General features: G+C 47.3%; 1 protein-coding gene across 1 annotated transcript in view; it reads left to right on the top strand.

The window, feature by feature from the left end:
* MEI1 (meiotic double-stranded break formation protein 1) overlaps window positions 1-26,780 on the top strand; it is a 3,731,473-nt gene that overhangs the window by 653,545 nt on the left and 3,051,148 nt on the right. Inside the window, exons 7-8 of the mRNA XM_086963480.1 lie at window positions 19,156-19,286; window positions 21,264-21,378. Coding sequence (XP_086819606.1) covers window positions 19,156-19,286; window positions 21,264-21,378 — 246 coding nt within the window. The remainder of the gene's footprint in view (window positions 1-19,155; window positions 19,287-21,263; window positions 21,379-26,780) is intronic.

Raw genomic sequence — 26,780 nt, 5'->3', positions numbered from 1 at the left:
GCTACGGGGGTCCGACCCCTCTTTACCTTCGGGGATGCCCAGGACACGTAAAGTATTGCGTCTAGCTCGATTCTCAAGATCTGTAAGTTTCCAGTCTGTGTCCGACTTTGATTTTTGCAGTGTCTCAATGGCCGATTGATGTTTTCCCAGGCTATCTTCAGTTGAGGAAACTCGCTGTTCCACCTCCGTCACCCTGGTGGTGACCTCGGTACAAGTTTTCACTAGGCGCCTTACTGTATTTTGAAGCTTTTTCACAGCTCCTTGTGTCTGCAATCCTTCAGCTCTGGTCTCATTCCAGTGAGCCATTACGCTTTTGTATATCAGCCCTAGAGTGACTGCATCTTCGTTAATCTCCTCCTCATCCAAATTGAACTGGGCACATGGGGTACCTTGGTTCTGGTCTAAGTTTCCTGCCGCTTCTGGCATTTTCCTGACTGTCTCACAGGTTGCGCCATGTTCATAGACATCATGTTCTTCCTCATCCGGTATTGTCACCAAGGTTACTTAGGCTATCTTCATCGTTTCCTTCATTTTCCAGATCTGACATTGAGTAAAATTTTCCATCTGAACCTGCATGTTCTGACCCGTTGCCGCTCTCAACTCCCAGATAGGTATCTGGACCTATAATATTATCCGCCCCTTCCTCACTATTGACAATTTCAATTTCCTCCGTCAGTTCGGACTGGGATTTTACGGGCGGATCGTTATCAGGTAACGGAGCTTTCTGCGGGTCATATTGAGATCCACCCATCACTTGATCACTATGAGGCTCCAAGTTGGAGATGTCGACTTTAAACTTGTTACTGTTTTTATTAAAGATTGCTGGGATGACTCGCTGTCTCACTGCCCCCTCTTGTAAGCCTTGGCTTGACAATGTTGAAATGTTTTTTTGAGGCAGTTGAGAGCTGGGAATAGGCAGAGTGGCTAATACATCCTGTTGCTCATTACTTGTTCCCGTCAAATGTGCGCCATTAAATACAGTCTCCAAAGTTCCATCTACAATACAGGGTTGCGCTGAGTTACCTGCAATGTTCCCTTCTGCACCCCCCTCTGTTGGCGTGCTCACAGGGGCTAATATAGCTGCTGCACCCCGATTCCTCGTGCCACCTCTACCTTTCGCCATTTATGTTTTCCAATGTCAACACGGATATAAGAGCGGGTCTCTCTTCACAGACCTTGAAACAGTCAGGCGTTTCCCCACTTGTAGCTTATACTGGATTCGCCTTTATAACAAAGCACTGGAGCACCGTGCATACGATACACCTTATATGACGATATACAAAGTGCAGCACCAATTGTTTTTTCCCCCAGCGTAGCTCACCGTATTCTGTGCAAGTTTCAGTATCAGAAGTTGCTTTTACACCGATAGCGTCCCAGCCGCCATGTTACAGCTCTCCTCTGTCGAGCTCAAACCAAAGACTGGCCGCAGGACCTCAGCTGCAGTGCGTCTGCCGGCTAACGGCCGGATACTCCCTGCTAACTCCAAGAGCCGCCTCTTCCATGAGCTCCAGCCACCTCTCCAAACTGCCGACCTGAACCGACAGCTCCGTGCCCGGGGGACACCCACTCGAGAAGCCTCACGATCCACGGACAAAACACGATGTCAGTCTGATTTCCTTCTTTTTTCCCCCCCTGCATTTCCTTTATCAATGCTCCATGAGACCTAACGTGTTTTGCTATAAAGGCAATAACCTAGCCACGCAAACATGCCTTAAAGGCCTTCTAAATAGTTATTGTAGAGGCCGAGATTTATGAATTAAATACAACTCTTCAATAAATGTCTGAATGTCGTTTTTCCAGTTTTTATCCACTAGAAGAGACCTGTTACAATTCCATCTAATATCTTAAGCATTGATCAAGATAGATTCTACTTGAAGAGAGACTATTGAATGATCTCAGAAGCCATTCCCCATATTCTGTGAATCCAACCTATTAAACTGGGAGGAAATTTAAAGATTTGATGCAGCCTTAAAACGTTTTAAAAACATGTGTACTGCCTAGAATATGGATTTGCAATGCGCCATGGGTCTGTCAACCCATAATCTTCCTAAAATTAGCCCACCAAGGTCGCTGATTTAAGTTTTAACTGTCTCTTATCTTTGAGAAGCGTTCATCAGAGGGCTCTGGAGTAGATTAAAATCCCCTCCATGATAATTAACCACCTAGCCTCCATCAAAGCTTAATCTATTTGTTCAAGAGGCGAAAATTGTCCTCTATAGGCCCGTAGTAATTGTTAACATTAAAAGGTGGAGAATCTAACCGTGCTGTGACCCAAAGCCATTGTCCCTGACTACCTCTCTTACTGCTCTCTATTACCCATTTAAGAAATATAAAAGATGGCTACCCCACGACATGCCAACTCAGCAGATGAAAAGATAACATGGGAAAATCAAGGGAGAATAGTTCACTTGTGAAAATTTGAATTTAAATGTGGTTCCTGCCACAAAACAACACTAGGGCTAAACATAAGTAACCAACTCACAGTCGCCATATATTTTTGTCTATTACCTAACACATGTATATTACAGGAAATAATCTTAAATTACCCTATCATTCTAAATCACTAAATGCAATGTTATGATGCCTCTTTTTTTTTTAAACTGTTTATTTAGATGTTTAACAAAAGCATCAACATCAGAGGACTCGCAGGGCAGATAATACCATTGGGTAGGCCATTAGTTGCAAGACTGTACAAGTTGAAGACAGTCATACAAGTATTCGAGAAAAACTGTAATTATGAGGAATTGAAACAGCGATAAGAGATACTGTGGCCGCGTAAAGGCTAGCTAGAGATTAGATTACGGACTGGGTAAATCGAGGGGTCTGAGCTTAAACTGAGGAGGGTGTAGGGGAGCGATCCTGGATGAGGGTTTGGAGAGGTGTGACCTTCAGCGAGGATTGCAGGGTTGATCTGGTGTAAGTGTGGGGGGCGAAGGCACGGTGTCCTGGACCAATATGGAGAGAAAGAAGGGGTGGGGGCTTGTATTTGACAGCAGTAGGAATAGGCAGTTGGAGATCCCAGGAGTGCCATGGGGGGAGATCATTGGTGGCATCCGGCAAGTAAAGGTTCACGGGGGTAGGTTATCGTTTTTGTTGATCTACAGGAAGTGGTCTAGGAGCGCGTCCCAGGCCGCAGAGTTGGGGTGCCTACAGAGACAAGCGGGCCTTCTCGTAGCAAAGGGCTTTACCTTCAGCCCTTCCCCATCGTTGGACTGCACCCCATCCCACCAGGCATCAACTTTGGGGTCCTGAGGCGCTTTCCAGCGTAGGGTAAGGGTTTTGCTTGGCCAGGAGCAGCGCGAGGCGCGCGAATTACTCCCACACGTCCGTCTGCCTATTATGTTTAAAAATACCTAGGGCCACGGCTTCCCATGTGGAGATATCAGGGAGCTCTGTGACCTCTCGGAGAGCTGTATCAATGTGATGTCAGTAGACAGAGAGTGCTGAGCAGAACCATAACATATGATGGAAGGTTCATGGGTGGTGTGTGGCACTCAGGACAGCCAAGGAGAGCAGTGGGGAAAAACGTGATTGAGCTTTTCAGGGGTCAGGTAAGCTCTTTGGAGGATTTTGGATTGTATACTTTTAAAGCTGGCAGTGTTTGACACCCAATGGGCGAATTCGAGGGACGTGGAGGGCCCGCTTGAAGTCATCCTTTCGTTTACCCCGTAGGCCTGCCAGAGATAACCCCATGTGGACTTGCAAGGCTTTGTAAAGCTAGGGTATCAGGCAGCAATCTGTTTACATGTGCAATAAGGTGTGTAGCACCGGGTGAGTTTGTGTTTCTTCATCTGGTGTAGACCAGAGAGCCCAGAGTGTTTAGCGGGGCTATTGGTATGTCAGGTACTAGCCCCTGGGGAGAACATGGTTGGTTATGAGTTGATAAAAGAGTAGAAGGTGTCCTTCGGCATTTAGGTCGCCCACTGTGGATAGGGAGAAGTAGTGTCACTGTGTCAGATCAACTATGGAGTAGGAGTCCGGAGAGTGTGGTAGGCTCAGCAAGAGAAGCGCAGGCACATAGGGTGGGATGTGGTATGTACGGTGTAGGCTCTATTTAGGCTTTTGCAGGTGATCGTTACCTAAAGAGATTGGGAGGCTCGAGGGGTGGCATGAGATAGGAAAAAAGCCCTGAGTGGGAAGAGACAGGGGACGACATCCATTGATAATTTATCCTGTGTAGCGCTCAACCAGCGTGAGATCCATTGTAGTTGGCCCAACAGGAAGTAGACCTCAAATGAGGGAATGCCCCCCCCTCCTGCACCCTCCCCCCTCTACTGGGAGTTGTAATTTACGTAGTGCAATTTGGTGGCGCTTTGTGCCCGAAATGAGTTCTCCCAGCATCATGTCTAATGCACGGAAGAAGCAATGGGGAGGGATGACAGACAAGTTGACAAAGTAGTAAAGGAGACATGGAAGAATTTGCTCAGACCTTGCCCCAATACACGCCATGCTGCAGCAATTTGCACAAACTTCTGACCCTCGAGCCAACTGGGCCAAATTATTTCCCCATTATGCCACAACGCAATCTCCCGCGCGGTGCGTCTAGGCGGTACCTAATTACCATGGAGGGGCAACACAGTCAGATACCTTGGGATCAGACTCTACCACTCCCCAGTAGACCTCTTCGAGGGCAATCTGAGGAAGGTCCTCACTACCGTAAACTCGAAGGTAACATTTTGGAAGGCCCTACCCCTGGCCACGACACGGACAATTGCCTTATCTAAAATGATATAATTGAAGCTCCTCTGTCAACCCCCTCCGGAACCCTTTCCCCCTCACTTTATGGGTGTTCTGGAGTAGCACCTTGACACTACCAACCCTCCACTACACTCCATCACAACACCCCCTTTTATATGGAAAAGAAGAAGGGAACTCCTCCAACTCAACTCAGCAGTTAGATAAAGTCACAACAGTACATCATACATATGGCAACATGTATCAACAACCCTTTTGATCGTGTCCATCTGGATCTGTTTTAACAAAAAATTGCATCAGTACCAGAGGAGAATATCCAAAAGCACCCATAACCCCTTGCATGCTGCCACGATTGTGCGCCTGTGCGGCACATTCCGATCGCGGGTGCGGTCATGACGGCCGGGAGCCGTCATCAGCACACAAGCACTGTGTGCCATGACGGCTCCCGGCCGTCATCAGCATGCAAGGGGTCAAAGAGTACTTTTAGTTTGGACTGTTACTATATGGCCACTTGCGCACCAGCCACTTTAAACAAGCCACTCATATCTTTAAATTCTCTCCTATGGCAAGCTGCGTCAATGGACCTGTCAGAGAATATCTGTAGCGTAGAGTCATCCTCTAATAGGAACATCTTTTGTTGAATTGCTTTAGATAGATTCTGTTTCTTAGCTCTAAATTCTGAAAAATTGACTACAATTGTTTGTTGCTGTCTTAAATTTGGAGCTGCATAGGAAGGGACCCGATGGGCCTGCATGACAGCCAGGTACGCTGGGGTGTTAGTGAGTAAATGCTTTTTAATCAGAGTTTCAACTAAGCTGTTTAGCCTTCCCTCCCAAGCCTCATTACCCTCTGGAATACTGACAAATCTTAGATTTGACGTCTTGAATGATACTATAGCTCGCCCAATTTCACTCTGAGTGAGGAGAGTTCCTTCCCCACATTGTCCGTAGATTTATTTTGCTTACTTATATTATCCTCTAAATGAAGATTGAAGCTTGTTGCTCAACCTAAGCCATTCAGAAAAACAAGTACATTTCTTGTCCAACTGGTCAACTGTTCCTGCGATTTTTAAAAGTCCCTTATTTCTGCTAGAAGAATTACAAACCAGTGACTAGCAGAAGAATCATCTGAAGGGGAGCTTATAGAGTGAGTGGCCATCTTAAGCGTTGACTGCTGTTGAAGAACAGATGGGGCATGGCCAAGACCCTCAAGATGGTGTATGTGTGATCTCTCGGCTCCGTTCTGGCCTAACTGTAACCCTGGCTTATCGAACTGCTGGCACGGCTGAAATTGCTTCTCGGAGATTTCGAAGCCCCGACTGAAGATTGCTCTCATCATTCTGGGAAGGAGCCACTCTTCCCTGCCGCCCCATGGGCAGCGTATCTACCACAGTGGCCTTACTGCAGTGCCGGATGGAGGTGCTAGGGAGTGAAAGCAGTGAGGGTGGCAAACTGCTGAGTGGCAAGCGAGGATGTGAGCTAGGCATCTGCCTACCTCGGAGAGAGCAGTGACGCTGCGCCCAGGCGGGGGGCATGCCTGACCTTCGGCGGGGACCCCGAGGGTAGAGGTGGAGGACCACGGCCTACGCTGGCTGGTCACTGGAGGTACTCCTACGGGAAATGCTGCGGTCAGAGAGCACAGGCGTAGCCGTGAGAGCGGAGGCCAGGTTAGCGGTCTCGCGGGACTCAGCGGCATGAATCCAGTGACGGCGAGGGATGTAAGGCCATTATCAAGGTCCAGGCTGGAGGGAGTGCACGCATGAAGGGAACGAAACACCTGCGTAGCTGACAATATCCCCGGCCTGCACCGGAGTGGACCCCGGCTGGGGAGGCCTTAGCGGAGTGGTGGGGTAGTCGAGGCCCGAACGCTGGACACCCCACACTGATGGAGGCTCGAGAGACTATATTAGAGACAGGGCTGGGACTCGGCCTCCTTTAGTCCTCCACCGAGCAAGAGCGAACCATGCCGGCAGGGCCTTCGAGCTCTGCCTTGAGGAGGGTCAGATCCGTTGACCGGAGGTGGGGCAATACTAGCCCGAACATGAGGAGGACAGCAAGAGGGCCCCTGACCCGTGGCCTAAGTAACCAGGTTCACAGTGAGAGGGCGTCTCTTGGCGACAGGCATCCACGTCAGCTGCTTAACATTGCCCACCCTGCCATTGATATTCGCCAGGCCGGCACAGGCAAGAATGAATCCCACATTAGGGCATGCAGTAATAATCTGCCCTCTAAAAGGCTGCTACTAGGACGGGGAAGTGGTGAAACCCCCCGTCTACCTGGAGGAACACAAAGGACGATAACAGGGGTCCCCTCAATCGGCACAGCACCGCAGGGAATGGAAGACCCAAGACCGCTCTACCGTAGGGTACACCAACACCCCTAGTGGCTGCAATGGGGAAGTTGAAGCAGAAACAGGGGCACACGCAGGTGAACACGAGGGTTGCCTCCCCAGAGCCTCCAGATACAGGGGAAGGTGGGAACACCATCGTGGATGCCTCCATTTACTCTCATTTGGACAAAGTACTTGCAGCCATAGCAGACACCAAGGCTGCTCTACAACGGAACATAGGAGCATTGTCAGTGGGCCTGGGTCTTTTACAGGCTGAGCACCATAAGCTGGGGGACCGGGAGAAGGGAGTGTTGCACTCCGTAGACAACATTCGACCAGAACAGAAAGCTGCATCCTACAAGATCGACAAGCTCACAGCAAGAGCAGCTGCCCTAGATAGATGCGCTGAGACACTGAGGGCCGCAACCGCCAAAATAGCATCAGAGTGGTGGGGGTCCCTAAAGGAGCTGAGGACATGGTAACTTTCCTTGAGAATTGACTTCGCACTGAAGTAGCTCCGGACGTCTTACTCACTTTCTTGCTCTGGGGGTGCATCGGGTCCCTGCTTAACCTTGGACCCCCAGAGCACCACACTGAAATGCGTTAGAGTCACGCCTGATGCGTGATGCTTGGCAGGACTGCATCACGTAACTCTAAAAGAAAACAAACATCAAGTAACACATTGAAAAATGCAAAGTTCTGTAATCACTGAGTCCTTAAATTATTCTTGATTTTCTTCAAGCTTCTCTGTAAGTTAAGGTTCCAAAAATTGTTCCTTTAAATTATTCAATATTGTCTTCCAAATCCGAGCTTTCTTGCGGTGGGCGCCGGAAAAAAGGAAACTGTCACTTAGCTTTCTTACTGCTTCTCTTGGTTTATCTGCTATGCTGGGCTGCCATCTAGTGGATCCAGAAGGAAGAAGAATTGTCGTCGAAAATCAGGTGAGTCCTCTATCGAAGCTGGAAGGCTAAGCAACGTGTTGCTTTGGGTGGGGCATTATATGCCCATTCCACACCCAAACTGACTGTTACGTTGCTCACGCAACGTGATGCGTGAGATGCGTCTTGGTTCCTGATCCCGGTAGAGAACCGGGTCAGGTCTTTAACAGCTAACTCTGGAAGCAGCATGTAAACTGCTTAGTGCGAGTGCCTAATGCTGAAACAAAGTCAACTTGATATTGGTTTAGATCCTGATGACAATGCTAACAAAATCGCACTATAAAATAAAGATGCACTTATGTCAAAAACGAAAACGAAAACAAACAAGTATTGCTACATTCCAAAGATACAATCATGTTTACAAACATAATGAGTAATACAAAGTACAGTATACATCTAAGTACATAACAGACCTTCAGATGGAGTGCTGGTTAGCACGGGACAGGGGAGGGTTTCAAATGGGGAATAATTTTGTATTGCTCATAGGTGACGTGCAGTTCCTTTAAGTACGAGAGCTTAGGGGGGTGTATGGAAATATAGAGCAAGATCGGGAGTCATGACAAGGACTACTGAAGGGCCCTCCGCCCTTTCCGGTACATCAATGATGCGGACATTGTTGCGACAAGAACAACCCTCCTGGTCCTCCAGCTTTGCCTCTATTACTTTTGTCAAGTCCGTGAGTTCCTGCACTTGTATTTGTAGTTTTTTTGTATTCGCTGCGAGGGTACTTGTCACATTCTCAATCTCCTTGACCCTTGAGCCATGTTTCTCAGCTCAGCCCTTATGAATGTTACCTCTGTTGTCACTGTGCCAATTTTGCCTGCTATGTCCCTTCGCACTCCCTGAATTGCTGTCATGATATCCGGCAAGGTAAGCCCTGTTGTATCTGCACTGGTATCGGTTGAATTGCTCGGTGCTGCCACTGCAGTATTTGTTTGGTCCTTGGGTAGGGTATATTTATCAAGTTTTGTTTGCTGCGCCGCACTGGGGCCCTTCCCACCCGTCATGGCTTCAGAGTCTTGTTGCCTGGTGGCAACTCAAATGCCGTCCTGTACACAATTGTGAGGGGGGAGGAAGGGCAGGAAGAGAGGGGTCTGAAAACCTGGGGGGGGACACAGCAGTACTCGCCGCCGCCTGCACCAGGGCACTCCCAGCTCCAGTCTGCCTGTGGGTCTTCCTGGCTGAGTACCCAACGCTTGTCTTGGATTTGTCCCTGTCCCTCGTACCGCCCCAACCCTAGTATTCAGATAAGGTAGGACTTATCCGGATTGATGAGATTGGTCCCCTCGCTCAGCACACAGCTTTCAAATTTGCCTTCACAGCCAGAGGTGTCCAGTATCGAATTGTTAGCCTAATTCGGTCAAGAATATATAAGACCATAAAAGCACAATACAACGAATATAAATAATAAGACAATACCTTAGAAACAGGCTTACAAAATCATACAGATCATCCCATGATTATAAAACAACAGACCTTTCCATATGCCCAGTTAACAGTCAATTAAAAAAGAAATGTATAACTTATATATTTAAAATTAATCATGGTGTACTATCATGGAGCTGCAGGAAGGTAAGAGCCTCCGTAATACTGGGCCCGCCATACCTGCCTGTCATGCTCACCTGAAGCAATCTTCAATCCGTAAAAATGTCATGTAGATCATCATACAGCTCATAAAACAGACTTCCTAGTGTAAATTACACTCCACAGAAAGGATGACATTCTTAGGCCGATATCAATTGTCGAAAGGGACTGCAAAAATAGATTAGCTGGATGACATTGATGAAAATCTTGATGCTTTAGGTAACTTAATATAGAATGCCTTCTCCATTGGTTATAAAATTTTCAGAAGAGAACAACGTGCATTGTTGTCTGTGCCGAAACATTATCGCATGGATACTTGGAGAAAGTGGAGGACCAATCGTTTACATCTGGAAACGTAACCATGCAGTTAGAAATGTCCATCCTAAAACATGTTAAAACATATCTATGCTTTTGGTGTGGGACCTTGATAAGATATGATTGAGTGTCATAACTAGTTAGAATTAGCTGGTTTCTTTGAACAGAACCTTTCAATAGTTCTTCCGACAGCCTGTTATTCTCCAGTTGTACTCACCAGTCAGTTTTTAGGTATTTCCTGTTTAGTTTCGCTAAGCTTTCAGGATTATTAAAATATTCTGGGTCCCCCAAATCGTTGCAAAAACTCTCTACATATTTTAGCCAGGTAATTTGTGCGTATTTAGTACACTTTAGGCAGGTCCTAATGACAAGGTGATTAAAACCAGTATACTCGGATGTCCACAATTTATGCTATAAGAGTATGGGCTTGGTATTAATTAAATCTGTAAGAAAAGGTAGTCCCAGCTCTGCATGACAGACAAATGTTGATGTAGAGTTAGGAGTAGCAAGCAGGTATATTAAAAATTCACTTCCCACTAACTGGATTGGCTTGCAGTTCATGTGTCCCCAGATGTCTGCCCCATAAATAGTTTTGCTGACACACCGGGCCTTATAGATGATCAGCATTTCCTTTGGTGGATGTGTGCCCAATCTCAGAGCGAATTTACGTAGTGCCATACAGGCACTTCTAAAAAGTAGCAGTGGTAGAGGTGTCCCCAATATATTTTCCTCGCATTCAGAGTCACTGTCCTGATGGTGTTTGTTGGTTGCCACGGTTCCCGTGAGAGTCAGATCCGCTCTCGCTCCTGCGTTTATTCAGCCCCCTGACGATCTGGCCACTACTATCACCTGGCAGGTGCGAGCCACCAGGCCTTTTGTCGGGTGTCTCAAATGTACCGGAGGCGGCCCCTCCTGCCTCTTCTCAAATCGCGGGTCCTCCGGTTTCGATCCCTTCTCTTTTGTAGGAAACCGTGCTAGCAAATTTAAGAAGAGCTTCTTTTAAGTCAATAAAGAACTTCTTTTCACTTCAGGGAGCGAGTGATAAAGGTATAAGACTTGGGTAAAAAATATTCATCTTTATGATGTTGATTCGTCCCAGCTATAATAGGTCAAGAGAGAGGACCATTTTCTCAATTCACTTTTAATAGCTGCGTGGAGCCTTGGATATTTTGCTCTTTATAAGTCAACATCAGATAGGGAGATACACTTACCCAAAAACTTAATATATTTACCTTCCCATTGGAATGGCATCATCCTGACGTGTGTGGCAAGGCTTTACATGTATTTTTTAATGCTACATATAATACAGGCCTTATTGTATGCTAACATGATCACTGTTTGTGCTTTAACTACTTTAGAGTTCAGGGTGAAAGTTCCCTGCTTAGAAAGCAGGCTTGTCTATTTTCTGACAAATACCTGTGTAAATGGTGCAGCTAATGAAATGTGTGTGCGATTGCCATTGTTTTCTGAGAATTGCACTGATTGGAGAAGGAACATTCTCTGATCAGTTTTGCTTGGCGCCTAATACTCTCATTCTCATAACTTATTTGGGAAGGAGTCAAAGACACTTGTAGGTTTTCCTTGTCTTTCTTTTGGGGCTTAAGAAATCTGCCCAGTTACACCTCAATAATTTTGGAGTAACACAACCCTTCCCTTTTATCTCATCCGATGTAGCCTGACTACACATTACTACACGTTAGGCTATGTTTTCAGATGTACCTAAATTCATTTGCAGCTCCACAACTGCTTCAGGCTGCTGTAGCTGCATATACTCGCCACAAAGAGCGACTGCCTTGTGTTGGTTAATGTCAAGAGATTATTTTCTGCGAAAAGTGAAATTTTGTAGGAATCAGGCCCAGTTTGACCCATCTCAATGCCATCTTCCAATGTCTATTTCCAAAGGTTCAATGCAGAGGGCAAACAGAAGGAGTCATTTCAGCCAGTTTTGAATGTAGCTATAGTATTCGATTAGTTATTAAAAAGGCCAGTTGAGGAGACAGTCGAGACATTTCGGGCCGCGGGTGACTGATACTGCTGTAAAAGTTAATAGCAAGTCTGATGTCTGAAGAGAGGTCAAGTACCCAGCAGGAAGTATGTTACGGAAGGTAACAAACCTGTCCAATTAGTGAGAGGTGCATTGTGCTATAATGTTTCAAGATAGTTCATTCGTCCTCAGTTTTTGCACTTGTATGATACCATGTGTTGAACTTATTTGACTTTATTTGAAGGGCCTCTTTCTAATTTCAGGCTGAAGGATTCTGAAACTAATTCTTATAATTTACTGAAAATTGTCTATAATCACAGAATGTAAGCTTACCCCAGTATTGGAACTTTCATAGATTCCCATGCTTTGTATCATTCCCCGTCGTCGGAATGGGAGTCTCGGTAACAAAAATACCATAGCTGTAGGTACAAAAGACAATGGAAAAAGGCCTAGGCCTCATTACCTTTTGTAGCATATCACCCTCTTTGTGTAAAAGAGACCAAACTTTTGGCCTCAGCCAATCAGAAGTGCCTCACCACTTAGAACCTTCCTGAAGGAACCTCAGAGCCTCAGATTTTCTACCGCACGTTGTGCTAGGGAGTCTCCATTGAGCTCTGCTCAACTTCTACACTTCTACAGGATTTCATCAGGTTTTTTCTCAGTTTTCTCTTCAGGATCTTTTGGATTCTTCTCAGGATTGTTGCTGCCTGCCAGTATGTCGGAGATTGTGAAGAAAAAAGCACTTTTCAAGCCTTGTTCCTCCTGTGGCAAGAAAAGGCTGTTTGTGGAGGACAAGCATGAGGACTGCATCTATTGCCTCTATCCTGACCATCTGGTGGATAAATGTGCAATCTGTCGCTCCTTTTCTGCCAAAACCCTCCGGGACCGTGAGGGTAGGCTCCTGACATGGCTGCAAAGGCTTAAATCGAGGAAGGATACTGTCTCCAGTGACAGTGAAGATGCTGGATCGATGACTTCTACTAGAAGGTCAGTGAAAAGGGGTTGGGGTTCCCCTTCTTCTTCTGTCAGTCGATCTTCTAAGGCCTCAAAAAAGACCCCCAGTGAGTCTGAGAGCCAAGGTCCCAGCAAATCTCCTCACGGAAGTGTAAAGGAGAGGGATGGACCTTCTACGCACTCTACTGGCGCGAAGACTTCCACAGCCTTCAAAAAGCCTCAAAGCCAGTCTTCTGAGAGGACTTCTAGGTCCTCGACGACGAAGACGTCTACAGCGGGAGACCCGTCGACTAAGTCATCTAAGGCTCCGTCAACTGGAGGTTCGTCGGCGACGAGACCGCCGACGGCGGAGAAGGCGCCGTCGACGAAGGCACCGGCTACACAAGTGTCGACGAAGGAGCCGTCGACGAAGGAGTCGTCGACGAAGGAGCCGTCGACGAAAGCCCCGTCGACGCCCAAGATCCAGCCGACGACGAAGGCCCCGTCGACGAAGGACCCGTCGACGAAGGCCCCGTCGACGAAGGCCCCGTCGACGAAGAACCCGTCGACGAAGAACCCGTCGACGAAGAACCCGTCGACGATGATATCAACGAGGGCGACAACGACAGTGTCGACGACGAGAGTCCTGTCGACGACAATGACGACGGTGTCATCGACGACGGTCTCGTCGACGAGAGCGTCGACGACCACTACGATGACTATGACGACGGCTGGTGTGTCCACAGTCTCGTCTACGACAACGTCCACGACGCCTATCTCGACGGCGTATGTACAACCGTCGACAACGGAACCCACGATCTTGGCCACGGAAAAGCGTATCACCATTTCTGTGACGCGGATTACACCGGAGATGACTTCTCCAAGGGCAGTGTCCCCTCTGCTACCAACAATGCTCTTGCAAGAGGGTCACCCTGAGGAAGATGACCAAGATGCATATAGTTATGCCAATAGTCCTTCGCAACTATTTGTCAAATGCCAGGACACCGACTCAGAGGGCGAATACACCCACGAGGAGCATGATCATGATCATGGTCAACATCAACAACGACACTCGGACCAGGGAATGGTTTCAGTGCCAACATCTTTCCTACTAGATCTACATAGGATGCTGCAGGACTATAAGTCTAAGGCCAGTGGACCTTTGCCAACTACGTCAACACCTGCTACGCCTTCCACGACTCAGGCGTCAGTGGTGCCACCTACGCTCTCGGCTCCAACCTCTCCGCAGCCTCAAACAGCCGTCCCTCAAGATTCCTTTGGGGTACCAAGATCGCCTGATGTTGATGAATCCTCGGATGAGGATCAACATTCGGATCACGTCTCTATTCCTGACACGGAATATGATGAGTACATTATTGACGATCCCGCATCGCCAAATCCGGACCCGGCGGACTCCCCGCCGGTGGATATTGGAGGTTTCCATCAGCTAATGGAGAGGGCGGCGGCAAGATTTAAGTTAGCAATGCCTAAAGTCACCACGGATTGCTTCTTATATGACTTTAAGGAACCTTTCCAGAAAAATCCCAGATCTATTCCGATTGTGGATCATTTATGGAAAGAGGGCCTAAAGACCATGACACACCCGGCGACGGTGGTGCCGGTGCTACCGCGTCTGGAAAAGAAATATAGAGCAACCGATGATGCCCCAGCAGCCTTGACAGGTCATCCGAAACCAGACTCTGTAATCTCACAGGCAGCGCAGAGGAAATCGCGCAACCCTTCAGCACCGCTGACAACTCCTCCGGACAAGGAAGGACGGAGGTTAGATAATGTGGGGAAAAGATTCTCAGCGATGGCGAGTTTGCTGGTGAGAGCGGCTAATGCCTTAGCCATCCTGGGAAGGTACGACCGTCAACTCTGGTGTGATGTCTCTCCGTACCTTGACCAGTTACCTCCTGAATCAATGTCGGAGGCAAAGAAAGTTTTGAAAGAGGGGGAAGCGACGTCGATGGAAATAATCGATTGTGCAATGGATATTGCGACTACGGCATTTCGTTCACTAGCTGGAGCGGCAGTGCTCCGTCGCCAAGGGTGGCTTAAAGCTACTTGGTTCCGACCAGAGGTCCAGAACAAAGTGTTGGATCTTCCCTTTGATGGTGAGGCTCTATTCGGCAAACTTATTGACGACACCCTTCAAGATATTAAAAAGGACACAGAGACCGCTAGGTCTTTAGGAACACTTCAGTACAGGAAGTCCCCCTTCAAGGGAGCCAGAGGCAGGGGTGGTACGTATAGAGGATCCTTCCAACACTAACGGTATTCCAACACAGGATCCGGTTCCCAACAGCACCGCCAATCTTACCAACAGCGGCAAGGCCAGTCTACCAACTACTCCAGGCCTTACAATAAAGGAAAGCAAGGTGCGCGAGGACGAGATTCGTCCAAGCACCAATAGCGGCCTCCTGGCTCTTCCTACTGGACCCTCCTCCAGGAAATCAGCAGTTGGAGGCAGGGTCAACAAATACCTTCACAACTGGTCCCTCATAACATCGGACCGTTGGGTGCTCAACATCATTCGGAAAGGGCATACCTTAGAGTTCACTCAAGTTCCGCCACCCAAGCCCCCGGCAGCCACTCCTTCAAAACACCAGCGTCTCCTTCGGCTCGAAGTTCAACAAATGCTCCGAAAAGGGGCGATAGAGCCAGTTCCATCGAACCAAAGAAACCAGGGATTTTATTCCAGGTTCTTCCTGGTGAGGAAAACGCTCGACAAGTGGCGTCCCATTTTAGACCTCAGGGGGCTAAACACCTATCTCATCTCTCTATCCTTCAGGATGGTGTCCCTCCAGGACATCTTGAAACTAATCAACCCGGGAGATTACATGGCCACACTCGATCTCGAAGATGCCTATTTTCATGTTCCGATTCACCCAGCACACAGAAGGTTTCTGCGATTCACAGTAGCCAAGAGCCATTACCAATTCAGAGTTTTACCCTTTGGACTCCGCTCGGCCCCAAGGATATTCACGAAAGTGTTGGCTCCAGTAGCGGCTTTCCTGCGGAGGCACAAGTTTCAAGTCTTCCCCTATCTGGACGACTGGCTGCTGAAGGCTCCGTCCAGAGAGGCAGCGCTACAGGCGGTTCAAGCGTGTACCAATTTATTCCGAAACCTGGGTCTCACTCTAAACGACGAGAAATCTTGCCAGATCCCGTCCAGACGAGCCCGGTTTCTGGGAGCCATCTTGGACTCAAAGCTTTCACGAGCTTTTCCCACTCTGGAAAGGAGGCACAAGTTACAGACGATGGCCCAAGACTTACAATCAAAAAGGTCTCTTTCAGTTCGCCGCTACAAGTCTCTGCTGGGAGTAATATCGTCGTGCATTCCGCTGGTTCCCCATTGCAGACTGAGGATGCGTCCCTTGCAGGAACAACTGGACAATCAATGGCGGCAAGTCCAAGGTTCCTTCGACGACAAAGTGGCGATCACTCCGGAAATGAAGAATGCGGCCCTATGGTGGACAGACCTAGACAACTTGTCCCAAGGCCTATCCTTCGCAAGCGACCCGTCTCCACAAGTGATAACGACGGATGCGTCGTTGGAAGGCTGGGGAGCAGTGCTGCAGGACCTTCATGTCAGTGGTCATTGGTCACCCCAGGAGAAATGCCTCCACATCAACCTGTTAGAACTCAGGGCGATACGTCTGGCTCTGCAATCGTTTCTTCCTCTCCTGGAGGGTTCACAAGTGCTTATCAGGACGGACAACACCACGGCCATGCACTATGTGAACAAGGAAGGGGGGACCAGATCGCGCCCATTGTCACAAGAAGCCCAGCAGATTTGGGAATGGGCTATCCGACACAACATGTCTCTGATGGCGGAACACTTGCCGGGCGTCCTCAACGAAAACGCCGACAAACTGAGCAGGTCATCCTCGGTCACCCACGAATGGGAGTTGAATCAAGACATTTTGGAACACATCTTCAGCCGGTGGGGAAAACCGGACATCGACCTGTTTGCCACCCCGACCAACAACAAATGCCGGTCTTACGCAAGCAGGCTTCCCCATCCAAATTCTCTGGGAAATGCCCTTTTGATACCCTGGTCGAAGACATTTGTCTACGCTTTTCCTCCCATTCCTCTAATACCACGACTAATCAAGAAATTCAAGATGGAACCGTGCAGGATGATCCTGATAGCCCCGGCTTGGCCGAGGCAGTTCTGGTTCACGGAGCTCCATCTCCTGTCGATCGCTCCTCCTGTACCTCTTCAAATTCTGCCGGACCTTCTCACGATGTCCGAAGGACAGATTCTACATCCAGACCCTCAGTCGTTACACCTGACTGCATGGCTCCTGAGCAGCGAGAATTTATGAACCTGCCATTGTCTAAGGAAGTTAGGGAGGTTTTGTCCAAAGCAAGGGCCCCTTCCACTAACAAAACTTACCGCCTTAAGTGGAAAAGATTCTGTTGTTGGTGTCGAGAGCAACACATTGATCCATTCAATTCCAAACCTCATCAGGTCCTCCCATACCTACTGTCCTTGGCCAAGTCTGGTCTGGCCCACTCATCAATTAAAGTCCATTTGGCTGCTTTGTCAAGATTCAGGAGGACGGAATCTGGACCTTCATTATGGTCTTCAAGGATAATCAAACAGTTTCTTAAAGGTCTGTTCAGGGTCTATCCACCGGTGAGACCACCTCCACCAACGTGGCATTTAAATCTGGTCCTTTCTCAACTCATGAAGGGCCCATTCGAACCAGTCCATCGTTCTGACATCAAATACCTTTCGTGGAAATTGGCTCTTCTCCTCGCTCTCACGTCGGCTCGGCGTGTAGGGGAGTTACAGGCCTTGACCATTCAGGAACCTTTCCTTCAATTCAAAAGGAACACTGTCATCATGAGGACTAATCCTAGGTTCATGCCAAAGGTCCCCTCGGACTTCCATTTGAATGAACCGGTCATTCTGAAAACGTTTTTTCCTCAGCCTTCCACACCGGCGGAAAAAGCCTTGCATTCACTGGATGTACAGCGATGCTTGAAGTTTTACTTACAGCGTACTAAGGATTTTCGAAAATCTACCCAACTGTTTGTGGCCTTCGGGGGACCAAGTAAAGGCCTTCCACTCTCCAAACAGGGTGTTTCAAGGTGGATCACAAGTGCTATATTACATTGTCACAAGGCTGCTGGTAAGCCTCTGACTGGAAAGATACGAGCGCATTCCACAAGATCTGTGGCTTCCTCCACAGCACTCTTCGCAGGGGTGCAAATTAAGGACATCTGCAGAGCTGCAACCTGGAGCAGCGTCCACACTTTTACCAAGCACTACTGCTTGGAATCTCTGCAGCAGGTGGATGCAGTAGTTGGACAGGCTGTCCTGAGGAACCTCTTCCACTAATGGTGAGCTTTCCTATCTTCCCACCTTCCATTTTTTCACATTTTGTATCTAATGTCATGTGGTCTACTGCTATTATTTACGATGCAAAATGTGATTATCTTGCTACTGCTTGCTACTCTGATACAAAGCATGGGAATCTATGAAAGTTCCAATACTGGGGTAAGAAAACAAGTTACTTACCTGTAACTTTGGTTCCCCAGTATTGGTAACTTTCATAGATTCCCATGCGCCGACCCACCTCCCCGAGGAAAGCTCAGCCTACAGCACAGATGGTGTCTCAGTACACAACGGCTACGAAAATCTGAGGCTCTGAGGTTCCTTCAGGAAGGTTCTAAGTGGTGAGGCACTTCTGATTGGCTGAGGCCAAAAGTTTGGTCTCTTTTACACAAAGAGGGTGATATGCTACAAAAGGTAATGAGGCCTAGGCCTTTTTCCATTGTCTTTTGTACCTACAGCTATGGTATTTTTGTTACCGAGACTCCCATTCCGACGACGGGGAATGATACAAAGCATGGGAATCTATGAAAGTTACCAATACTGGGGAACCAAAGTTACAGGTAAGTAACTTGTTTTCTTTCCTTAATATTATTCAGCCTTCAAAATTCCTGTGGGTGGAACGTGTCATCTCTTCATTGCAATAGATGTTTGAAATGGACCAAAAAACAATTAAGATCTAGAATATCACATGCATCCTCTAATACATTTTACAAATTTACTGACACTAATGAAAAGAAACCATATTGATACCGACTGAATAATTGTTGCTTTGTGGAGAATGCCTACCTTACACTCTATGTTAACCAGTACTATCCTTTAGGCAGTGGCGTAGTTTAGGGACGACATGTGATTTTAGCCTTTGTAAAACTCCTCATTGATATATGACAAGGTCCCAAAGATGAAGTGTGCCTTGATTGTTCCATTGTTGCCCAGTTTACAGTTAATGAACAGGATAATGAATAGTTTGCAAAAGTATTGTTTTGGTAACCATGTTGCAATATCTTGCGCTTACCATATTATTTTAGGATTTTTGAAGCAGTTGCTGAATTTGGAACATTTTGTATCAATGATAATGAGCATGTCCGAAACAGAGATGGATTCCGAGAACACAGAATTGTTACATGCACAAAGTGCTCTTCCTTTGGTGTTGAAGAAGGTGAGTCTTAGACATGTGATTGTTTATCAATGGGCATTTCTGTGACTGCTGCCGAAGTAGTCAGTTTAACTTTATTAAGCGGAGAGAATTAAACTAGCCCTTTCCTCAGTGTGATTCTATTGAAGTGACACCGTACCAAAACTTCCCAGCGTGGTTGTCATCGTTTGGCTTCATGCAAGATGTTGGCCATTCTACTCATCTGCCGGATCCAAAATATAGCATCTAACAAAGCAACAAAACTGACCACATAAAATGAGCGCCCATTTTCAAGATCCCATTCTGCAACATCAAAGACTACTTTCTCTGTAAATATGAATTCTGTGTACAAAGACCCATTCGTGAGCCAGGATGTAACATTCGCCACCAACTTGTTTGTGTTAGGGTATGCAATTTGTGATACGACCTGTATACTGACTGACAGGCTGCTTCAGAAATTGCTCATTTGCAGGAGGCTTGCAAAACTGCCTGTCTAATTAATAATACTTAGACAGGCACCAATCTGTATTTCCTCTGTGAATGGCTGCAAATTCAGAAAAGGTGGCTTGCAGGGGACAGCAGATCACTATCTTGTATTTGCTTTCCCAAACGGGAAACAATACTTTTAAATGTACTCTGCCTCCATTAAAAGGACAGGTGCTGCTTTAAAAAATGCTTCCCGTTTTGGAATATATCTGAGAGAGCTTGCATGGACCGCTGCCAGCTCCCTCCGAGGCTGCCCACATGATTCCCAAAGGGGAAGTTGTCCATTGGGTAGCTTCCCGTTTTCAAATCAGATACCATCCCTTTTGAGGTGATGGTATTCGACCAGTGGGTTGCTACCACAATTGTAAATTGCACTGCAGCTTCCAATTAGGAAGGGTAGCCCCTTTCACACGCCTCCTATTTGTGATGTTTAAGGGTTGTAAAGCCCCTCTACAAGACCGAAAGCCCTTTTCAAACTCATACATAGATTTTACATATTATAAAGAGTGTTTTGTGGTTGCAAACTATGTATTTTTGTGATTCACAATCTTTCAGCCACAATAGCCCTTTGTTCATGAGGCCCTATGTGTATTTAAATATGCCAACTTAGTTACAAAGCAACTGAGTGCTCTACAAGAGTAGAGGACACAAAATAGTACAGGTGGAGGATATGTGCCAATTACCATGCTAGGTTGATAGCTGGTTACTGACTTCTGAAAGTCAAGGAGGAGTTCCATATTCATGTTTGGCCGTCTCCCTACTATACAGTCCTGGGTCAGCACAATAAAGATGCCTCTTCGTCACCTGTTTTCCCCTCCTTAGGCCCCACTTCATCATAGCACAGATATCAGGTGTTGGTTGATCTAGCTTTTATAGGTTCCACTCTATACAGTATTTTATTTGGAGAGTATGTTCTGCATTGTCGGATTGTCATTGGCAATCCCGTAGGTTATAATAATTCCCTGCTGCGTGCGGGAACCCTGAAGCACTAATGATGTATGTCTATGTATCAGTCGAAATAGTGGAGTTTAACTGGTCCATACATTGCAGATCACCCTCCAAAAACTTATCATAGGCAAGGTTTTCCAAATTTCAAACTTTTTGTAAAACCAAAAACTGCTTTCTGAAAACTGCACCGTGTCACCTGTGTTGCTACCGGCTGCCTATTGGTCTAAGAAATGAGGAAAAGCTGAAATTGATAGGCTTATATTACATTAGTGCCAAAAGACCTCCTGTGACTGTAAGTCGATAATTCACACAATGTTACATCGTGACTCATTATTATATTGCCATAAGTGGTTTCTCTGAGGATGAGCATTCTGGAGACTCTAAAAACAAGTTGTCCTCTGAAATGTAAAGTTGCAATCTTATTTCTTAGTTGACCTTTGAATGGGAATATATATTTTCTTTTTGAATTTTAATACGGTAATGAAATTTTCTTCATGGCTTTTGTTGAACTACTCATGTGGAACGTGGAGCAGAACTTTTGAACTTCCCCTCCTTGTTTTCTCCTAGATTTTGCTGTCCAGGGATGAGCTCATGCAAGTGGCCAGTGCACAGTGTATGGCTTGTGTGTTGGTGCATTCTCCAGCGAAGTATGCTGCAGCCTTTATTCATGCTGACATTCCAGGTAATACACTCAACAGAATCACTCATTTTCAGCTAGTTTAATAGGGCATTTATTTATTTATTTTAGAGGCTTATATAGCGCTAGACTTGACACCCGGAGGAGTATCTCTGCGCTTGGTTCACCCAACCGGAATAAAAAACAGTACTTCTCATGAGTGTGCTGAAGAGGGGTAGAATATTTAAAACAGGAAAGTCTTCAGCAGTTTCCTAAACATTAGATAGTTGGGGCAACATCTCAGGTTAAAAGGTAGTTTATTCCAGAGACTGGGGCCCAGAAACGAGAGGGCTCTGCCGCCCAGTCTCGCCTTTCTAATTGGCGGGACCTGTAGCAGAAATTGATTGCTAGAACGGAGGGTTCCCACAGGTTTATATGAGATGAACTTTTCAGCCAAATACAGGGAGCCTGAGCCAAAAATGCTTTTGGGGATGACACAACAAGTTTTGAATTTAATCCGTTGTTGGATTGGCAACCAATGAAGTTTTTCCAAAAGAGGACGGGAGGGAGTTCTGGCCGGGCATTGAGGACCAATCTTGCTGCGGTGTTTTGAGCAACCTGAAGCCTGCTCAGCAAGCTGTCATTCGCTGATATGAGGAGTCCGTTACAGTAATTCAGGTGGCTAAGTATTAGAGCCTGGACATGGGTTTTTCTGGAGGTGTCTGGCAGAAAAGGGAACACACGTCTCAAAAGTCCGATTAACCGAAAGCATGAACCAGCTGTTTGGTTGACGTGTTCCTTTAGGGACAGTCCTTGGTCCAGCCGGACCCCTATGTTCTTCACCGTCTGCTTAGGACTAGGGACGGGGCCCAGGTCTAATGGCCACCAGTCTGGCGACCACAGTAGTGGGGCCTCCCCGAATAACAGGACCTCGGTCATTCCCTGAAGTAATGTCAGTGACATGTTATTGTAGGCAGAATAGAATCATAATTAGTCAATACATTTGAGGTGTGCATTTATTCTGAAAAAGATCTTTAGGAAGACTGAGCAAGATTACATTATATCTCATGTAATCTTAGTTAATATACATGAATTTAAGAACATTCTGCCTTGGTGCTGGATTCGGGCAAACACTTTTTGAAGAAATATTGCTTTTAAAAACTATTTCTACATCATGGGATCTTTGTTGATAGTCATAAACATTTTAATTTGTACTTGCCCAGGACATATATACTTTTATATAAATGTACCTATTGCGTAAAAGGTGAATTTAATAGGACACAAAGTGCTACGATTAACATATAACCTTCAGCAAATCACGAGGAAAGTATACCAATTTCAAATGTTTTTCCACTCCATTTTATGAAAAAATATTAGAAGAGGAGAAAAGACTATTTATAAGGAAGAGAAACACCTTCACAGCATAAACCACACTTGCTGCACCTAGACTTATCTGAAAAACATGACTAAAAAGAGACTATCCCTTTAAGAGTCCAGGAACGTTTCCTATCCCATCATACCATGTACTGACATTTTCTGTAGACAGCAGTTCTTTTTTCCAGAGTGTGATGAGAGGATCCCAGATCTTATTGGGGAGTATATAAAGCTTTCTTTTTTAACAAAAAATCTATTTTATCTTCTCTTGTAAGGTTTCACTTGATTTCTTTTGATGCTTTAAGAAATTCCTGACAGGAATTTTGTTTTTCTGGTTGCTTATCTACATCAGGTGTTGCAGTTGCTGAAGAAAAAGGATGGTGAATGGCTCACTTGCCTGTTGTGTGGTCTGTCTTTTCAATGACCATGCTATGGAAGAATGTCCCTTTTGCCAAAAATCTCCCAGAGGACCCCGAAGGACAGTGAGGGCATTCACCTCAATTATCTTGGTGGAGGGGGGGCTCAAGTGGCAGAAGCTGTGAGATATTCAGGAGTGCCATAAAGTGGCTAGTGTAGGTGGCCATTTAACAGAACCTGAGTTCGCTGTCCCAAAGGATTCCCCATGGAGGAAATCCAGGGATAGAAGTAGGCATAAAAAGCACTTCAGCTCTAAACATAGGAATCAGACTCTATTGACATGGACAATTCCAGCTTCAGCGACTGACATAATTGGAGCCTGCTCACTGCCGTATTCTGGCTCGATGGCGTTGTCAACATCAGAGATCTTTGGAGGTTGGCCATGAAGTCAGTGGTAGCTGGTGACTTTTAAAAGCGGTGAGGCGTAAAAGATAGTAAGAAATTTGACCTTGGTGACTGAAGCATGTAAGCTCGACTTCCATAATACGTTGCACAATTTTGAAAGCTAGAGGGCCAAATGTTACAAATGTCAGTGCCAGACCCGCACTTAGTGTGCCTCGAGAGGGACCACGACCCGGAGGCCTGCCCCGAATGCCATGTCATGCACCCGAATGCCTTGGGGGACCGATCCCTCAAGCTTATGGCAGCTCGACGTGCGACGCCACAATGTTCACAGTCCCGGTTGAGAGGAAGACCCAGGAAGCGGTCACAGAGCCCGAGGTCGTCTCATTCGAAGTCGTCGAGCCATTCAGGTAAGTCCAAGTCCCACAAGATGAAGAAGAAGTAAAAGCATGCTTCGACTTCACCTTGTCCATCGGCCAACTAGTCAAGGGAGTGCGATTAGGCCAGTGTTTGGGTCGGCTCTGCGCCTCCCTGAGTTTTTGGGAGCTGTAGCGACCCCAGCCCAATTAAGAGAATTTTATAAGGGGATGCACCTCATCATTGGGTGGCACATTTACTCTAGTGCGCTCTTGGGTCCCGTGGGTTTGGAAGGGGCCCTTACTGGTCCCACGCCCGCGCCTCTGGCACCAGTCAGGCCCCAAGAATATATAGATGGAGCTGGATCAGGGCCAGTTGTGCCACCTCGACCTTCTCCAATGCCGAACCCGATGCCGATGCTCCCGGCACCACCCAGTGGTGCCATCCCCTTTCACATTCTGACTCTGACACGGAGCTGGAGGGGCGTCATCCGGTGCCAATTGGAACCATGCCTTCTGGGCCTGAGCCATATTATTATGGGCTAGGACTCAGGGAGGATTGGGAGGGGTTACTGGACCCTGAAGAATACCAGCCTTGTGAAGAACAACTTGACTGGGTTAAGGATCTGGGTGAAGCCAGTGGACTAGATACTTCTCCAGATACTGGCATGCTTTCCCCCCCTACCATGGCTAGTGAGGTGGGAGCTTCATTTGCAATGATGATGTGGTGGGCAGCTGAGGTACTGGACCTTATCTTGTGCTCGGTGGCAGTCAAGACTAATGGCTCAATGGAAGTGCTTCAGCCGGGAGTGCCCCCATCAAAACCGCTTCTCCCTTTCAATGAGGCACTTACTGATGTCCTGCTTGGGACATGGTCCAAGCCCAACATGGGGGCTGCGATGAACAGGACGATTGCCCGCCGCCTGCGTCCTGATGCAAGGGGCTTAAGCCTCCACGTCTCACGTAAATCCTGGTGCTTTCCCTACCACACACCAGGACAGGAAATCCAAGAGGATGGACAAACTTGGAAGGAAGATGTTTTCTTCCGCCAGCCTGACACTGCGGACTGTGAACACTGCATGTCTTTTCGGACACTATTTCCATGTGGTGTGGATAAGGTTGCGCAGGAGCCCGAGCCATGCTCTCCCAGGCTATTGCCGATAGGAGGGATGTGACGAAGTTCACCATCTGTTGTGGACTTGACACCACCAATTCACTACGCAGAGCGGTTTCATAGACAGTGGCCCTGCGACAGCATGCATTGCTAAGGAAAACTGTTTTTTCTGGGTATGTCCAGAGCTCATCCATGGGCATGCTTTTTGATGTCTCCCGTCACTTTTGAGACAAGGCGGATTTGGCGCTGGAGCGCTTTAAGGAAAGAAGGGCAACTGCCAGACTTTGGGCCTTTCGATGGCCCCTCGCCACCCTCAATCCGCCTTTCCCGCCTTTCGTGGCCACTGAAGGAGCGGGCAACTGCTTCTTTACCCACCCAGCCACTGTGGCGCACATGCTTTAATGCCTCTGTGTGGTTGTGGTTCCTACCAGCCCTGTGGGTCGGTTGGCCAGAGGTTGGGTCAGTACACCAACCCTCCTGCAGCTGCAGCCTCCAAACTCTCCTCGTCTGCCCACTTATCATGGGCACTCAGTCAGTAAAATGATTCACCATCACTGCCTAGCTGGCAGTCCATAACATCAAACAGTGGGTTTTGCAGGTTTTCGAAGGGACTACACTTTCCCCTTCAAGACTACCCCTCCCTCCATGTCACCAACTTACAGCAGGCTGACGAAGGACCACCTATCTCTTCTCTGCCAGGAAGTGATGGATCTTTTGGTCAAAGGAGCCATAGAGTGTTAGTGCCAGAAGTAGGTAGTGGTTGCTATTCACGCTAGTTTCTGGTGCCCAAGAAGGACAGAGGCCTTCTCCGATCCTCGACCTAAGCTCTCTCAATTTCTTCCTCAAGAAGGTGAAATTCAAGATGCTCACTCTGGTTCATGTCCTGTCTGCCCTGGATCTTGAAGACTGGATGGTAGTGTTGGACTTGCAGGACGCCTACTTTCCCATTCCCATTTTGCCTGCCCACAGACATTACCTTCATTTCACAGTGGACCATGAGCATTTTCAGTTTCCTGTGCTCCCTTTTGGCCTCACCAGCGCCTCTTGAGTGTTCACCAAGGAGATGTCTGATTGCAATTCATCTGCAGAGATCAGCTGTGCTAGTCTTCCCCTATCTTGACGACTGACTGTTGAAGGCGGGCTTGCCCCAGGCTGTTGTCTCCCACTTTCAGACTACGGTGGACCTCCTGCATTCGTTGGGGTTCCCTATCAATGTGCCGAAGTTGCACCTGACTCCCTCTCAGATGCTCCCTCTCATCAGAGCTGTTATGGGCACGGTGTAGTTCCGAGCTTATCTTCCCAAACAGTGAGTCCAGGATATTTGATCTATGATACCAATGTTTCAACCTCTGTCCTGGATTTCGGTGAGCCTGACTGTGGCTGCTGGGCCTCATGGCCTCCTGCATCTGGCTTTTGACACAAGCCATTGGCGTATGCAGGCTCTATAGTGAGATCTGAAGTTCCAGTGGGCGTAGCATCAGGGGAATCTCTCTGACATTATCCAGATCTCAGAGGGAATTCCAAAGGACCTACAATGGTGGCTTACAAACCGGGATTGGGTCAGCATCAAACCAGATCTGACAGTAATGATGGGGTGGCCAACTGGTAGAGGTGGGGATCCGAGGTCTCTGATCTCTGGCGAAATTCGGACTCCTTATAAACCTGTTGGAGCTCCAAGCGATCCAAATGGCATTAAAATCCTTTCTACGCTCCATTCAGTGAAGGCTAGTGCAAGTGTTCACGGACAACACGACCGCCTTGTGGTACTGAAACAAGCAGGGCGGGGTGGGTCCGTGGACCATTTGTGAAGAGGCCCTGTATCTCTGGACTTGGCTGACCCAGCACTACATTTCCCTGGTGGTTCA

This window comes from Lissotriton vulgaris, chromosome 1_1, assembly GCF_964263255.1.
Source record: "Lissotriton vulgaris chromosome 1_1, aLisVul1.2, whole genome shotgun sequence".
Taxonomy (NCBI): Eukaryota; Metazoa; Chordata; class Amphibia; order Caudata; family Salamandridae; genus Lissotriton; species Lissotriton vulgaris.
This window is presented reverse-complemented; position numbering and strand designations above follow the sequence as displayed.